Source organism: Chinchilla lanigera, unplaced genomic scaffold, assembly GCF_000276665.1.
Source record: "Chinchilla lanigera isolate Chin_1 unplaced genomic scaffold, ChiLan1.0 scaffold00120, whole genome shotgun sequence".
Lineage (NCBI taxonomy): Eukaryota > Metazoa > Chordata > Mammalia > Rodentia > Chinchillidae > Chinchilla > Chinchilla lanigera.
In genome coordinates, this window is record NW_004955521.1 from 1,037,607 (window position 1) to 1,054,931 (window position 17,325).

Sequence of the window (17,325 nt, forward strand, 5' to 3'; positions counted from 1 at the left end):
GGATTCTTATTCTAATTTTAATTTCTTTTTTTTTTTTGTCTTTTGAGACAGGGTTTCAGTGTGCCGTTCAGGTTGGCCTTGAACTCACTTTGTAGCCCAGGCTGGCCTTGAACTCACATCAGTCCCCCTGCCCCAGCCTCCCAGTGCTGGGATTACAGGTGTGCACCACCACCCTGTCTTCTAATTTGAATTTTTTAGCCTTCAAAGTTGTTATTTTAAGAGTTTCCCCCATTTTATGGTTAAGTTCTGTCTCCAGTCTTGTTTTTTTTTTTTTCCTTTTATTATTGAAGGTTGAATCTAGGGCATCACACATAATACACAAGAACTCTACTACTGAGTTACATCCCAGCCCTCTTGGCCTGTTTTTTGAATTCCTGTCTTTAGAAAAATCTTCAAAAGAACACTCCTGAAAATGTACATGATAAATAAACCTTCTGTGAGCCAGGTAGGTTGATGCGTGCTTGTAATCTCAGCATTTGAGAGGCTGAGGCAGGAGGATTGCCCCAATTTTGAGACCACCCTGGGCTACGTAGTGAGTTCAGGCCAGCCTGAATTACAGACCAAAGACCCTGTCTCAATAAACAAACAAGCTTTTGTGCTCCTGTATGTCTGAAGATGGCATTTTACCCTGTACAGGGTAGAAGATTTGGTAGGATGTAGGATTCCAGGTTGAAAATCACCACCAAACTTTGAAGACATTTGACAGTAAAATTTTAAACAATTTTTTCTGTAGAGTTTGGCATTTCATGTGGAAGACAGAAAGTTTAGGGTCACCTTGATCTTGGTTTTTGCTTCTTGCCATCTGTACATTGGCAATGCTTGTTTATTTATTTTTATAATTAAAAAATCCAATGTAGGTAGATGTGGATGCCCTTGACTTACTTTTCCTTGGGATATATTGTAAACCCTTTAGATCTTTTCAGCTTAAGAAACTTGGATTTCCTTTGTCTTTGATTTTTGCTTTTACTCTGAATTTTTTGTTCTTTCATCAGGGATTTTTCTCATTTTAGGTTGAATATTTGTTCTTTTTCTTCTGTGTTAATCTTCCTGATTGTGCTTTTTTGAGGGTTCTTTTTATTATCATGAATTTTTTTCTGAAAGAATCATATTGATACATACACTGATGTTATCCACACACGTACGTTTAATTTAACTCTTACACAGATATGCTGTTGTAACAGTTCTTTAGGGAATGGTTTTTGTTGTTGATGTGGTTTTTATTGAGCGGTGATTTATTTGTACCAATACATATTTTGGTACCAGTATATATATATGTTTGTAGACACATTTTAAATTTCTGAAATAGGTTTTTTAAGCATTTGAGAAAAAACTGCTTGCCCACCACCCAAGTAATAAAATGAAATAAGTAGCATCTCTCGCTTTATTCATATGGCATCTTAGAACAGAGGACCATGATGTAAGACCAAGTATAGGAACAAATGAAATTTCACATTGGTTCTTTTTTTTGGTTTTTCTCCAGTACTGGGAATCGAACTCACGACCTTGCGCTTGCCAGGCAAGCACTGTGCTGCTGAGCTAAATCCCCAGCCCCGGACATTGGTTCTTTATGTATAAATGGACTTAGTAAAGTGTCATAATTATAATTGGAGGGTTTCTTACCTTCGTCTCCACATAACGTTGTGTATTGTGGGTTAATACCGTGTTGAGAACCTCACAACAGGAACACAATACTAGCTTTTTAGATAAAGTTACCTTTTATTAGTGGATAACAATATTCTTTATCTTACCATCGCTGCTCATTCCTCCTCAAGGACAGTATGTTGACCTCAAGCCTGAGGTGAATGTCTGATGCATCTTGTTCTGACTGAATAAATATTAAATATGTGTGTGTCAATAAAAGTCATATTCCAAACAGATGTGTTGTCGTTCATGTGTATGTCAGATTCTCACCGTAACAGTAGCCTAATTTAAACTACTTAGAACACTGAATGTAAAACTTTGTGTAAAATCTCAATCTGTAGGTGGCAGATACTTGAATAATTTATTAGACATTTTAAATCTGGAGTAGGGAGAACTTTTTGGGGGGGTCTGGTTAGAAGTACATTTGGAAGGTATAAACTTCTGGAAGAGAAGGTATAGCATACAATATGGCTTAAGTCTTTCCTTAAGTTTATTTCCTAGGTATGGTTCCTATCTTAAGTTTACTTTATTTCTTAGATATGCTCCTGAAATATTGGATATAAATCAACACTTTGAAATATTTTATCATTCACTTCCAGATAATTTCAGAAATGTTATCACAGTGGGGAAAAAACAGTCTTGACATATAATAAAAGTCACTGGATTAGAATCTTCCCTTTAAAGTGATGGCATTTGTTTTTCTTTCCAATTAGAATTCCATTGACTAAATAATGTTTCTAAAACAGGCAAAATTTGGATAAATGAACAGGCTAATTTTTGTTTTTACGTGGAAGCTGTAACACAGTTACTGAATAGCGTGCAGCTTCCCTGGCAAAGGGAAGAAGCCATCCCTGGAGTAAAGAGTGTAACAGGAGGATTGGGCCACTGTGCAGTTTTTTTGTGAGAGAGTTGGTGTTGTAGTTAGGGATTACAAGGGAAAAAATTTAATATAGGATGTATAATGTCTAGGGTTATTTTACAATATTCACCCAAAAAGTCAAATGCAGAAGAGTGCAAGAGATCCAAAGAATCCAAAGATTCAAAGCACTAGAGACTCAAAAGATCCAGCTGAAGACCTAGAGCCCATGGCAATGTTCCATGCAAGTCTGTACCAAGGACCTGCACTCGGAAGGCCCAAAGGTCAGTGGTGGAAGCTAGAAAGTCTGCACCAAAGGGTGAAGGATCTGTGCCAGCAGGCAGAGGGATCTGCACTGGAGCCAGGAAGCGATCTTCAAGAACCAGAGCTCCCCTGAAAGGTGCCACAGCCGTCCTCACTGACAGCGAGGAGCTGAGCTCCTCCGATGAGAACAGCTGAGTTCATGTCAGGAAAATTGGTGTGACAGGCTTCTCCAGGAGAATCAACAGTGCACTTTCTTCCCCTCCTGTTCTGCTTTTATGCTGTTGGCAACAATTCTCAGGTGAGCCCTCCGCACCCTGAACCATGCCAACTCAGTTCAGCTGGGTGTTACAAGTTGACCATTAGTTAATCCACCAGAGTTGGAATGGAAACTGAGGCCACCATACCATATGCTTTGTCACAAAACACCAAACTATTCTGTTTGCATATCAGACTGGGCAAAGTGTTAAGTAGCAAATGTTGATCAGGATGGGAAAGATACTCACATCCTGTTGATGACAGTGTAACTGAGGACATTTGTGGAGGGAAATTTGGCAAAATGTTTGGTAATTGATCCTGTATAGTTACGTATGTGTGTGTATGTATGTGCCTGCAGGGGCACAAGGGTGTCCTCTCTCTTTCCATGTACTGTATATAACAGATGGCTATAAGTAAATATCCACTATAAAATCCTAATTAAACTATGAAAAAACAATATTCACAGGAATGGCAAGTACAGTTATATCATACATAGGAGTATTGTGTAGCCACTAAAGAATGAGGTATGTCAAAATGTATCAATAAATACACATGTATGAGATATATTAAGTGAAAATACAGAGTGACTTAACTGTAAGGTATGGCTCCATGTGTGTAAGCAGATAAAGTAACAAACATTCAGAGCTTGTGTGTGTTTATGCAGGCCATTTTGAAGGGATATGTAAGATACCTCATATTTGAAGGACTTGGGCAAGTCTCTCATGTAAGAGCCGTACAATTTTCTGTTTATACCTTTTGTACTTTTGGTCTTTTTTCCTGTAAGTGTATACTGTTTCTGCAGTAAAAATTATACAATCTAAGATTTGGAACTGTACTGTAAGGAGGTGGATGAGTGTGGTGGGTGCAGACACTGACAGGAAGAGGTACACAGAGAGGGACTTCCTGACTATAGATTTGTGCGCTTGTTATATTGACCAGGGACCTGGTGGTGGTGTTGGTGGTGGACCCACCCCTCCCCTCCCCTGCTCCCTTTGCTCCCCTCCCCTGCTCCCCTCCTCCTCCTTTCCCCCTCCTTATCCTCTTCCTCCTCCTCCTCCTCCTTTTTCTTCATGTTTAAACATCCTCTTCCTTATCTTCTTCCTCCTCCTCCTCCTTTTTCTTCATGTTTAAACATTTAAACCAATATTTATTTTCATTTTTAAAGTTTGCTTTTTCAATTCTTATTTTTTAATAGCACGTGCTTGCAGCAGTAATAAACATGATGACATTTCCCCAGGAGATCGGTCCAAGTACATAACACATCTTGATCCTTTCTTCATCCCCTCCCCACCCCTTCCTTCCATTTCTTGATCTCTTTCCCTATTTAGAAAGGTCTATTTCCCTACTTCCTATTATCTGTCTTTATTTTGCACTTCATTTATATAGTGTGTTTCTTATATAAGAAAAACCATGTGATGTCTAAGCTGTGTGTCTGATTCCCTTCACTTAACATCATGATCACACCCATTACACCCTCAGGAACACAGGTGAAGTGATTGGGAGTGAAGACTGCACTTCACCTGCTCCCTGTGTTCTGTGTTTCTGCAAAGCCCTCTCCAAAGACTGAACCTTGGAGGAGAAGGGACAGGAAATGTGCTCTCCACTTGAGAATATTTAGGGTCTCCTACTCCTAAGTGACCCACTTCCCTCACGGCTAGGAGGACCACGTAAGGGAGTCTCTTACAGCACCTGCCCTACAGGGTTGTGAGATTAAAGAAGTGGGAGCAGTACCTGCATAAAATAAGTTCTGTGACATCTTTTTAAAAGAATATAATTTCAGTATATGCACTGATCTTGATTTGTAGTAGTATCAGAGAATTTGCTCTCAGAATACTTGGTTCTTTTTCTATGAAATGTTTCTTTTTTCTCTCCGCCTGCATTTCAGATTTTCTCTTTCCTGCAGTTTTAAACAATTTGACTATGATGAGTCTTGGATTTTTGTAGTTGTTTTCCACTTTTCTTGTGTGTGAGTCCATGGATCTTGTGTCAGTAGGTTTGTGGTCTTCATCAAATTGAGTAAATTATGGCCATGATTTCTTCATAAATATTTGTCTTTTTCCTAATATTCTCCCCCTCTCCTTTGGGGGTTGCCATTTCACATGTTTTAATATTGTTCCATATTGCATTGGTATTATTTCTTTATCTACTTTTATTTTTTTCCTTTTTCTTTCTGTTTTATTTGGATTGTTTCAATTGCCAAGCCTTCACTACTAATCGTTTCTTCTGATTGATATCTACATATCTCTACCTATCTATTTATATTATTGTTTTAATTGCAGACATTGATGAAATCATCAGTGACTGCCAGAGCTGTTATGTTGCATGCCTCCTTTCTCCTGTGTTCTTGACTATAAGGAATTCCCTCATAACAATTTTGATGCCTTTGTTATTTATTATCTTATGTGTCGTTTCTGAGTCCATTTCAGTTGATTGTTTTCTTCTCACTGTGAGTTGTGTTTTCAAGCTGCTTTGTTTTAAATGTGGTCCTGGGGATTGGACTCAGGGTTTCACATGTGCTAGGTAGGTGCTTGTCTCCTGAACTCCACCCCAGCCCGTCCTGATTCTTTTTGATTGGGTATTAGACTCTGTGAATTTTATTTTATTGGGGGCTATTTAAGGGTCTGTGAGATACTTTTATATTCCTAAAAATATTAGCTCATGTACCCTTTTTCCTGCTCTTCCCTCACGTTCCGTGCCCTTCCTGCCACTCTGCCCAGGGGGCTTTTTCCTGAGCGCACTGAGCAGCACCTGTCGAGCTCTGGCTCCTGTCCTGCTGTGGAGCTCTTCATAGCCCTGGTGACGCCTGCACAGCATATTTGTTCATGCGTGTGCAGTCAGCCTCCTTCCGTGCATAGATGTAAGCTCCGTGAAGGTTGAGCTCTTATGTTTTGTTCATAGCTAAATCTGGTGCCTAGAACAACTCCCAGGCACATTCTAAGCCCTCAGTGAATATCTGTTTAATAAATAAGCAAATGAGTTCCAGATACTGAGTTGGGATCCTTTCAGTGTCCTGTGATGTCACTGTCTTATGAGCTAGGGAACACTAGGAGTTTGCAGGAGAGGAAAGTGAGAACATGAATTTTTACATTTCAGAGACAATGGATGTCAGAAAATCAGAATGATTTTTTAAAGTCTAGAATGATAATTCAGAAAAATAGGATTTATTAAATTGACTTCACTTCTTACTTCACTTTGCCATGGAAATCCTGGTTATCCAACTTGCTTTCCAAGATGTTTTCCCACAATTTAGAAAACAAAATCTTAATAGTACTAGGTCTATTGTGTGTTTTTTCAATGATAACATCATAAAGTGTGAACGTTTATAATAAACTTTCCTTTATGTCTGTGCACATCCGCACCGCCCTGTCTCCACCATGTGAAAAGTAACAGTGTGCCTTAGTACTATAAAACCTCTGGTCGAAGGGAGAAATGGCATCCATCAAGCACACTCTACCTACGTGTCATCTCTGTGACTGTCAAGAGGGGCAGATTCCCGGGTGGCCCACTAGGTTGAGCCTTTCTGAGTCTTCTCCTGTTCTGGAGATTCTGTGGCAACATGCTGACTCAAATGGTGGGATTTGTGATGAAGCCTTAAATAGCTAGACCCAGAACGTAACTTCATTTATTTCATACTACTCAGCAGGTGGAAACTACTTGTATTGCTACCCCATTGTCCTGATGTAGCTGATTAGTGAGGTGCCAAGTTAAAGCTTCGTTGCTCTTGTTTGTGTTTCTTGGGGTTTTCCTGATTGTATCTCTGGCAGGACCTTTAAAGTGAGGCATTGGTTGATTAGCTTTGTATGTCTATATGTGTTTTCATGAGAAACTACATTGAAGATATCAATATGTAATACAATAAGCATTGTTAATTCCCTACCACTCTGTTTGTAACTCTGTAATGTCTGTACTGATCCTATGCTATTTTGTAAAATGTTGTCGGTCTGTTAATATTTTCCTCCTTTTATTTCTAAAATAAAAAAAAAAAAGAATTTTCTTTGGTGAATTAATAAGTAGAATTTTTCCCTAAAAAATAATAGATGTATATCTGAGAGTTTGAAGCATATGCATATATTTTTTTAGAAGAAAGCATTTTCACTAATTCACCAAAGAAAAGTGTTTCTTCAGGGAGATTTGTTAAAATATATGAAATATTGATTAAGTTGGTAAAATTTCTCTACTTATTTCAAACCAGGTTACTTAAACTGAGTCATGCACTGAAAGGTTTTGCTTTGACTCAGAGAAGTACAAAAATGGAAAGATTTTTTAAATGTAGATTTTATATTTTATATCATAATTTCTAAAATAGTAATGTTTAGATATAAGGCAGAAATATGTTTCTGGGGGTCTATTTTCATAGTGAAAGTATGTGACCTTGTATTTATGTTAAATTTGACTAGTTCTTATGTTTAGGCTTAAAGTAAGCATTTTTTTGCACTCTTTAATGTCATGTGACTTTATAGTTGTTTGTTTTTTCTAGAAGGCCAATTAAAACATGAGATTAGTTTTATCAAATGATTGAACAGTATTCTTTCACTGTGGTGTTTACAAGCTCTCACTTAGCAAAGTGCAGGTTGGACACAAATTCGTAGCCTGGCGGAGCACCTGCTCTTCGGTTCCTGCCAAGGAGCCCTCCCTGCCCGACCTGAATGTTGTATTTTCATAAGCATTGCGCAGTGTTTCTCATCCTGTTCTCCCAGTCTTGACCTACTGACCCAGGAATCAAGGCAGTGTCATGTCAGTGCCGGCTAATTAGTGCACCCGGAGAGCCTCTCATGCGGCCTTTCAACCTTCTGGGGACGCAGCGAGCTGTCACTCGCATCATGCAGGGAAAATGAGGCTTTACTATGTTTTCCATTTTGCAAACAGAAGAATAAGCCCTGCTGAGACTACAGATGAATATGCAGGTTAGGGAGAAGTTAACCTAAAATACACTACTCTTTGCATGGTTGTCTCACCGATGATGCAGGACTGACCGCATTGAAATACCCACAACAGATGCTGCTGCTGGAGATTTTACCAAAGGACCAGCTGTGGTGTCACACTCCAGTGTCAGTGTCATCATACTGATTTGATAAAATAATTTTTAGGAGAAGCCTATTACCTGGTTAAAACATTAAGTAGCACTTTAGTGCTTCTAGGTATCCCTTGACTTTAAATCTGCTTTTGGAGGACCCCGCACTTCATTAGCATTTGGGTAGAATGCTCATTAATCAGTGCTATTGGGTCAGGGTCTCCTGAGCCTTCTGGGTTTGGGGGAAATTCACTACTGTAATTAAAGGGATGAAATATATCATGGTCACATATTTACCACATCAGATGATTGTGGGTCTTGAGCTGGTAGAATTAATCTCTTTAATTTTTTCCATAGGTGTTTAAGATAGAAGTGCTAATGAACGGAAGAAAACATTTTGTTGAGAAAAGGTACAGCGAGTTTCATGCCTTGCACAAAAAGGTAACTTGCTTTTTGTTCTTTTTCTCCTTTTTGAATATGGCAGATGACAATATTAAGACCGCTTCTGTGGTTCCAGTGTTTGTTGTATATATATATGTAGTTTCTCTTCTTATGACATAAATTTTCTTTAAAAACAGGTTGTTCAGTCACTTAAAGGAGTGCTTTCTGTAGTAGATGGGTTTTCTGTTGTGACTGCTTACATACTCAAATCTGAGGTTGCAAGCTGTTCACAGTGTATTGTATTGGATGTTACATATTCAGAGAGAATAAAATCCAGGCCCTATTTTATCCATGAAATATACTTAATATACTTTACAGGAAAAAAAGCAAATGATCATTTTACAGGAAGAAATTTATTAAACTCTACTTATACTTTCAGGTACCTGGAAAAGATAATGTACAGGTACACATGTGTTCAAGGACTGGGGACCATATGTGAAAGAGGCTTCTAGCTCAGAGCTTTTGATGTTTCAGTTCTAGGATACATTTCACTAAAGTATTAGATAAAAGAGGCAGAAACACAACAGTAATAACTGAGTTAAATGGAGAAATGATCAGAAAATTGAGTACTTCATTGTCTACCCAAATTTTTTTATAGTTTATAAATTATTAGGGAGATAAAAAATTGTCTTCATAGCTAGAAATAGCTTGTGAAATTGCTCAGAAAATCACTAGGTATGAGTCATTGCAATTTTACTGTATTTTCTTTCATATGTTTGAAATATGCATAGGCATGTTATTCTACGTATATACTGTATGCATGAAAGATGCATATGAAATGAATACACATGTGCATGACATAACTCAACTTGCCTCATTTCCTTTGTTAGGTAAGAAATCAGATGGTTTGTTACTAAGAATGTGTATGAAGTATAATAAGAAAATCTTAATTTTATTAATGACCTCTTAAATTTTCTGAGAAATATTAGTGTATAAATGACCTGGTAGCGTACTGGCTCTGTATTATAAGTTTAGTATTTTTTAAGTTAAGTTTTCTTTCCTCATATAATCAGGAGAATAGAGCACTGAGCATGAGCTTTACCAGGCTTCTTACAGACAGATGTGTGAGCCTGCTTCCCTACACTCCTCTGTTAGAGGCAAGAGACAATTCACACTTGACTGTCCCAGTCAGTTCTTTTCAAGCCAAGGTTTACTTCCAGAGGAAACAGTGCAGGTGAATACAGGTTTATGCGAATGTTGCCTGGAAACTTTGCAAAAGCACTACCTCAGGGGACTCAGAAAGAACCAAACCCGGGGGGCTGGGGATTTAGCTGAGCGGCAAAGCTCCTGCCTGGCAAGTGCAAGGTCGTGAGTTCGGTTCCCGGTACCAGAGAAAAACCAAAAAACCAAAAAAAAAAAAAAAAAGAACCAAACCCGGAATCTGGGTTTCACTTTCTCCTCTGGACTTCTTGTTTGGGAGGAAGCAGGGTCAGCTTTCTGCTGGGTATTGGTGAGCCACGTCCATGCCGGGGGCCCCGCAGCTGCCCAGCAGTCTGGACCCTTCTTGCCCCCCAGCTGGCACCCACACTCCATGACCTGACCCAGCCCAGCTGTCCTCTGTGGGTCCTCTCCGGGTCCTCAGTGACAGTGCACACACACAGATAGATGTTACCAAATTGTCCAGAATGAGTCCTTTCATTCTGCAGCAGAGGGCGTCTCCCCGGCGGTCAGCAGGGCCAGTTCTTAGTGATCACTGTCGGAAAAATTCCTGGGTTTTCTAGGACTTACGCTTCTCTTAATATCTGCAGTTCTATTAATGCGTTGAGCAGTGTTATAATCATAAAATGAGGTCTTTCAGAGTTCATAGAGTAAAACTCCTCACGTTTATCAGTTCTACAGTGTTAGCAGCTTTGTTAGAATACTTGAGACATCTTACAGGAACCTAGAGATGCACTGCCCTGTAGAGGGCTGGGAGGCGCTATGAGATCTGCCTCCAGAGGGCATCACCCCTGGTGGAGGTCGCCTTTCTTTGCTCCATTGTGACTGCATTAGAGTTGGCAAAAGGTAACTGGGACCGTAATTCCATTTAAGCAGTAGTGAGATGTAAAAATAAACATTACTTTGCGATCTTGACTGTAAAATCGTGTGCTCAGAAGAGTTGTGCTGGGTGAAAAGGTCACACTGAACAGACTGCACCTATTGCTGCAGTTCTGTTGTGAGCCTTATCCTTTTACTACAATTTTGTTATTCTCAATTTCTGTATGTGAATTTTGTGACAGGCTATGAATGTTATATGCTTATGTACATGTTTTCCCTTTAAATGTAGTTAAATCTCTTGTCGCCTAGTTTTCTTGAAGTAGTCTGCTGTTTCTGCAGTGTGCACAATTTGTTTTGGGCATTCTACATTCTAGTTTTCTTGTACTAATAATGTTTAGCCAGTGACCCCAAGTGCCTCTAAAATAATACATGAAGCGCTAACAGGTGCTTTCCCCTTTAGAGCGATGACCTCCTGGCATCTGGCTGGGTGCCACATGTGCACAGAGGTGCCCCCTCAGTGACTGTCATTGCTGATTTTGAGGCAGAAACTGAAAGTGTCTCCTATTCAACATTAAAAGTCCATAATAATTATATAGATGAAACCTTTGTAATGAATATTATAGTGTTGTTTACACTTTTCATAGGATTTCTTTCTGTTATGTGGAGACATTTAAAAACTATTTTTCTGCATAAAATTATTTGTCCTGAGGTTGCTTCTAGATTACATGGGTAAATCTTAGCCAAGAAGAGTGGCTTTTGTCTGTAATCCCAATGCTCTGGGAGTCTGAGGCAGGAGGATCTCAAGTTCAGACTCAGCCAGTCTCAAAATTAAAAAAGGGTTGTGGATGTAGTTGAGGGCAGAGGCCCTGGACTCAATCTCCAGTTGGGGACTGGGGGGCAATGCTAAATCATGTAGGAGGTTGAAGGCAGGGGAAATAACCCATTGTTACCTGTTCATCCTAATGCTGTTTCTGCTATTTTAACCCAATTGCTATTTTCCTTTCAGTTATGTTATTGGATTTTAAAATAATAAATCCTGGCATGCTTGCCACGTCCCCATGTGGTGGTACCTAAGGTGTAGGAGGTGTGCATCAGCTGCAGAAGCAGAAAACCCGTTTGTCTGCGCCTAGCTCTGCGTTCTCGGTGTGAGTCACACGCTCTGCCTGGGCCTCAGACTCCTCATCTGTGACATGACAGTAGAGTGCTCACTTACCAGTATTGTTTTATGAACTAAATAGACTGTGTGCTTCACACGGTGAGTGGTCAACAGTCAGTGTCTGTATCTGCATTTTTCTCTATTTCTCCATATTCAAGACCATGTCCTTAAACTAGATTATAAACAAGAAGCACTCTTCTGTCAAAGCCCATGGACCCTTTTATATTGCCTGATAGATGTTACCAAATTGCTTTCTCTTTTTTGATTTAATTTTTAAAATTTTTTGCGGGAGGGTCTTGCTGTGTAGCTCAGTTGCCTTGAACTCCCTACGCAGTCCAAACTAGCCTCCACCTTGGCGCCATCCTCCTAGCTCAGCCTCGCAAGCGCAGTACTGGGATTATAGCTATGTGCCACCATCTCTGGCTTCAGATTACTCTTCACAGTGGTTGTAGCAGATTTATAGTGCAGCCAGCAAGTATGGAAGTGCAAGACTCATAGTATCTTATCAGTTTGAATATTACCCCTCTAGAAATTGTATTTGTTTATTTAGCAAGCTTTTATGTTGCCTTTTGTTGTTTTGATTGGTATTTCTTAAGTTTGTTTAATATTTGTAGTACTTATTTGAATTGTCTATTTTTATGTGCTTTCTCATTTGTCTACTGGGGGTCTCAGTTTTTTGCTTATTAGTTTGTGTGACCTATAAATAAAATATGAATCATTTGCTGGGAGTATTTTTCAATGAATGTCTTCTAGATTTTGAGTATGATAGTTATTTTAATCCACAAGAATTTTGTATTTTCATGTGACCAGATATTATTGAAGGTATTTTCTTTTAGAGCTATGATGAGCATTTTATTTCTTTTCTTTTCTGTTTTTCTAGATTAACATTTTTCAGAGTGTGGACTTAGGTTCCCGGGGTGCAGGTCCTGGGCCCCACAGGTCGCCCTGTGGCTGGGGTTGGGGGTCTGTGCTGTGGACCACACCGTGCGCTCATTCAGCCCTCCTCCTCGGCTTCCAAGGCTTCCTCTTCCGCCTCTTCCCCCTTCCCCCTCCTTCCCTCCTACCTCCTCCTCCTCCTGCTCCTCCATCCCTCTTCCTCTCCTTCCTCCCCTTCCCCCTCCTCCTTACCCCTTCCGTTGTTGAGCTCCTCCAGTGCCCTTCCGACTCCTGCCAACTCAGGGCTGTGTGACTCTGTATCGGGTGTCGCTGTCACCCTCTCAGTCCTTGTCTTCTGCGTTTTCAGTTCTGTCTCCATCTTCTGCTCCCTGCTTCACAGATATCTGCCCTAAACCCCGCACTGTGTTCTTCAACCTGCCATGAGTCTCCTATGCTGCTATCACAGTCACCCAAAACCCTGTGACTGAAGCCACCACACGCACTTGCTGGCTTGCTTTGGAGGTGCAGGGCCGGGAGAGCCAGTCCCTTCCTTCTCCACAGCCCGGGCGGGTGCGGGCGTCCCTCCAGTCTCCCTTCTGTGGTAGCCCTGTGCCCACCCATCATCTGGAAGGCTTGCCCTTTCCAGACCCTTGCTTTACATCACATCTGTGAAGCCCTTTTTCCCATGTGAGGGTCAGGTTTATAGACTCTAGGAGTAGAGATTCCTAGGCACCTTTGAGGTGCCGTGGTCTATTTCTGAGGCCATGTGGCTGACCCTATTTCGAACAGCTCCTAGAAAACTCAGTGTCAGCCAAGCCAGTCTACCTTGTTCTGCATGCAGGAATGTGCCGTGCAACTCACAAGTTCCCTGTCTTCGCCAAGCTCAGTATCTTTCCTCTGTGTTTCCATCTATTCAAACTAAACCCAGACCTTCAAATTTCTCCTTCCTTTGTTCTCTAATCTCTTTGTTCTTGAACTGCTGTTCCGTGCTTATTAATAGAGATGTCTACTTAAGCATCAAAACATCTAAGATGCAATTAAAACATAGTTATCCCTAAAAATTTTTATCTGATTAGCAGATAATTTTTAAAGGGGGCCCATGTCTTATCTTTTGTATCTTCCACGCTGTGAGAGAGCTGGGCGCACGTTAGGTGTTGAGTTATGACTCCAGAGGGGCTCTCTGGAACATCGTGCGTGCTCCGGTGGGAGCCGGCGCTCATGGTCGGTGGACCCCAGGTCCCGCTGGCTCTGGTTCCTGTGTGATCCCACTCTACTGGTACCAGCTAGGAGGAACAGCACTGCTGCACTGACAGAAACAAGGACCGGCCTACCTCTGTAATGGGCTGTCCTCCCTAGCTGGGGCACAGGCTTTTGTGACAGGTGTGACTTTATGCTTGTAAATGCCTTCCCCTGTGCCCCAGGTGCCCGTGTCTGTGCCCTCACCACCAGGTACTCTACCATCGTTAACGCTGGTGCTAAAGGGGACTCGCCTCACAGGCCCAGATCTCGTGCACAGGGAAGAAAACCTTCCTTGCATTGCAAACCGCTAAGCATATTTTATTTTTCGTGCCTTCCCAGCTGTTTTCTGTCAGTTCCAGCCCACCCTTTTACTCACAAAGTATTTAGAGGAATATGGTGCTGGTTCATTGGAAAATTAACTGCCTTCATTTTTGTTATTGCCTTCTCAGGGCTTGAGTCAAATGTTCCATTCTCTTCTGTGTAGTTTAATGAGGTCCACATTGCAGAAGAACTAGCAAGCTGTCATGCGGGATGAAACCGAGAGTTCCCACACCCCATGCACCGAGAGTCCCAGAGAGAACAGGGGTGACAGCATGGGGGAAGGTTGGAATTTTGCCCCGAACATCCCAGCCTCCTTAATTTTAAAATTTTTCTTTTTATTCTTGTATTTAGGAGAAGTATTTCTCATCTCCCTTCCTGTGGAAAATGGTAGATTTTCTAACCAGTGCAAATGGGGGCAGCTTTGCATGCAGTAAGTTCCATGTGATTCCAGCAGGGTGAAAGGGAGAGGGGTTGTTTACTCAAGGAAAGGAGGATTGTGTCTGTGGCATCACGGAATCTAGTCCTTATCTGCGCGGATCAGAAAGGCCTTTTGCCTGGACTCAGCAAGGCCAGGACCGTTAATCATCGGATGAAGCGGCAGAGCAGCATTTATCTTGTAAGCAGCTGAGCCCTCCTGGAAGTGTATTGTCTCAGGTTTGTCTCTCATCTAAAGCAATTCATTACTCACCTACCAGTGTGTCACAGATCCACAGCTATGATGACCGGCTTCCTCAGCACGCTCCATGTGAGCAAAAAGGGAAAATGTTTTTCAGGCTTTAACTTCAAGATTTAAAGGGGGAAAAAAGGGAAGAGACAGAAAATGGAGTTGATTTTTTATTCTGAGATATAAGACACAGGGTTCAGTGTTTTAAGGAAGATTCCTTATGTTTACCTCACATTTAATAAGCTTATTACCACAGGACAGCTTAGAGTTCTGGCCTGTTCTTGTGAAAAGCCTTAGCTGGGTGGTGATGCTCACTGCCGTGCAGGCCATCGCACGTGCCTGCTGCTCCTCATGCTGCGTTGCCGCTCGCCTTAGCACTGGGTCAGCGTATTGGTGTGAGGACATGCCAGGTTGTTCCCAGTTAGCAGAAGAAAGCGCGCTGTGCCCCGGCTCTGTGCCGAGGTCAGCCTCCACACTCGTTCCCTGCAGCTGCCGCCACCCCTGAGTGGCGGATTTTGTTGTCATCCAATGCAGTGTGGGGCCCTCCTCGCACACCTCCTGCAGGACTTGCTCTGGCTGCCTTGCCCCTCACAGTTGGATGTCTCTGCCCTGACCCCCAGTAGCTTGCTGCTCAGCACAGTAATCCCCACACACTCGTGAGCTTAAAATAACACAATTTTATTATCTGGTGTCTGCATGGGTCAGGAGTGTGGCATAGCTTCCTGGGTTCTCTGTTCACATCCTCACCGGGCTGTACTCAGGGTGCCGAGGAGGCCGAGCCGCTGAAGCCCAGGGCCTCCCCAGGTGCTGCACAGAGGCCCCCGCCGATTGCTTACTGTCACCCAGAGACAGCTCTCAGCCTGAGAGGCCGACTGAAGGCCCTGGTCACATGCACTTCTCATGCAGTGGTGATTTACTTCTAAGCTGGCGTGCTGCCTGCTAGGGCTGAGGCTCCCCTAACACAGGCAGTCATGGGAGCCCGTGTCTTACACAGTCACAGCCTGGCACAGCCCGGGGAGGGCACGGCAGGGTGTGTCCCGCATTCTGTTCACCACAGCCCTTCTCTGTGCGGGACTCACACTCCGTGTCATCTCCCGTAGGTGCACAGCTCTAAGCACCAGCTGCTTGCTCTGTTCCCAGGCCCCTGGGCTCCCAGGCAGCTGTTTACATGGCATCTCCATGGATACTTACTGGGCTCCTCTCACTTGTCTTCACAGGGCACGTGCCTCCTTGGTGTGCGGAGTGTCTTCAGCTATACAGTATAGAATAGCACAGAAACTTGACTGGGTTTCTTTCTTTTTTAATTTTATTTTAAAGAGAAAAAAGTAAAACAAAATTTCAAAACAAGATAATAGGAGAGTAACAGTGGGTAATACATTGCATGTTGTTTTCTTTAAATTAGTAACTTAGAGTACAAGATATATACATTTGATTGTCTAAACAATATTAGCACAAACCTTTTCAATGAAATAAGAGAAATTAGTAGTACAATGATCTTAACTCTTATGTGTATGTACATATATGTATATATATACGCGTATACATATATGCGTGCGTGTATATATATATATATATATATACACGCACGCATATATATTTTGCTTTTCCCTTCTTTTCTCCTTTCCCCATCACAGTTTCTCTTTTGAACAGTTTCTTCTCATTTTACAATATCTAGTATACATTTTGGATCTTATTTACTCTTTCAGTTTCTCACACAAGGGAGACAATATGATGTTTACACATGTGCATCTGGTTTATTTCACTTACGAGTATGGTCTCAGGCTGCATCCATTTACCTATAAAAGTTTCAAGTTTATCATTCTTTATGGCTGAGTAGTACTCCATTGTATAAAAAGACCATATCTTTTTTATTCATTGCTCAGTTGGTGGGCATTTGAGTTGTTTCTAAGATCTACATATCACAAATTGTGCTGCTGTAAACATGAGTGCACATATATCACTGTGGTATGAAGTTTTAATTCCTTTGGGAAGATACCCAGAAGGGGAATAGCAGGGTCAAATGACACCTCCAACCCTAGTTTTCTGAGAAATCTCCACACTCATTTCCACAGTGGTTACACCAGCCTATACTCCCACCAACAACTTGTCAGGGTTTGTTATTGGTGTATTTCTTGATGATAGCCATTCTTTCTGGAGTGAGATGGAATTTCAGTGTGGTTTTATTTTGCATCCTCGAATGACCAGTGATGTTGAACATTTTTTCATATATTTATTTGCCATTTATATTTCTCCATCTGAGAAATGTGTATTCACCTCAGATGCTTATCTTTGGATTGGGTCTTCAAATTTGAGAGGTCTGATTTTTTTTCTTTTAGTTCTTTGTATGTTTTCAATAGTAATCCTTTGTCTGAGGAACAGTTGGAAAACATTTTCTCCCATACTGTGTGTTGTCTCTTCACTCTGTTGGTGGTTTCTTTTGCTGTGCAAAAGCTTTTTAATAAGATGAGATCCCAGTTGTTGATTCTTTGTGATAGTTCCTGTGTGACTGGAGTTTTATTCATAAAGTCTTTATTCATAATGTCTTTAAAAGTTCTACCGATTCTTCTTCCAGCATATTTAATGTTTCTGTCTTAATATTTAGATCTTTGATCCATTTTGAATTT

The 17,325-nt window shown here is 41.3% G+C and overlaps 1 protein-coding gene across 3 annotated transcripts in view; it reads left to right on the plus strand.

The window, feature by feature from the left end:
- Positions 1-17,325, plus strand: part of Snx24 (sorting nexin 24) — a 119,710-nt gene that overhangs the window by 31,254 nt on the left and 71,131 nt on the right. For all 3 annotated transcript variants that reach the window (XM_013507084.1, XM_013507083.1, XM_013507082.1), the window contains exon 2: positions 8,385-8,468. In XM_013507084.1, coding sequence (XP_013362538.1) covers positions 8,406-8,468 — 63 coding nt within the window. In that variant the 5' untranslated portion in view covers positions 8,385-8,405. The remainder of the gene's footprint in view (positions 1-8,384; positions 8,469-17,325) is intronic.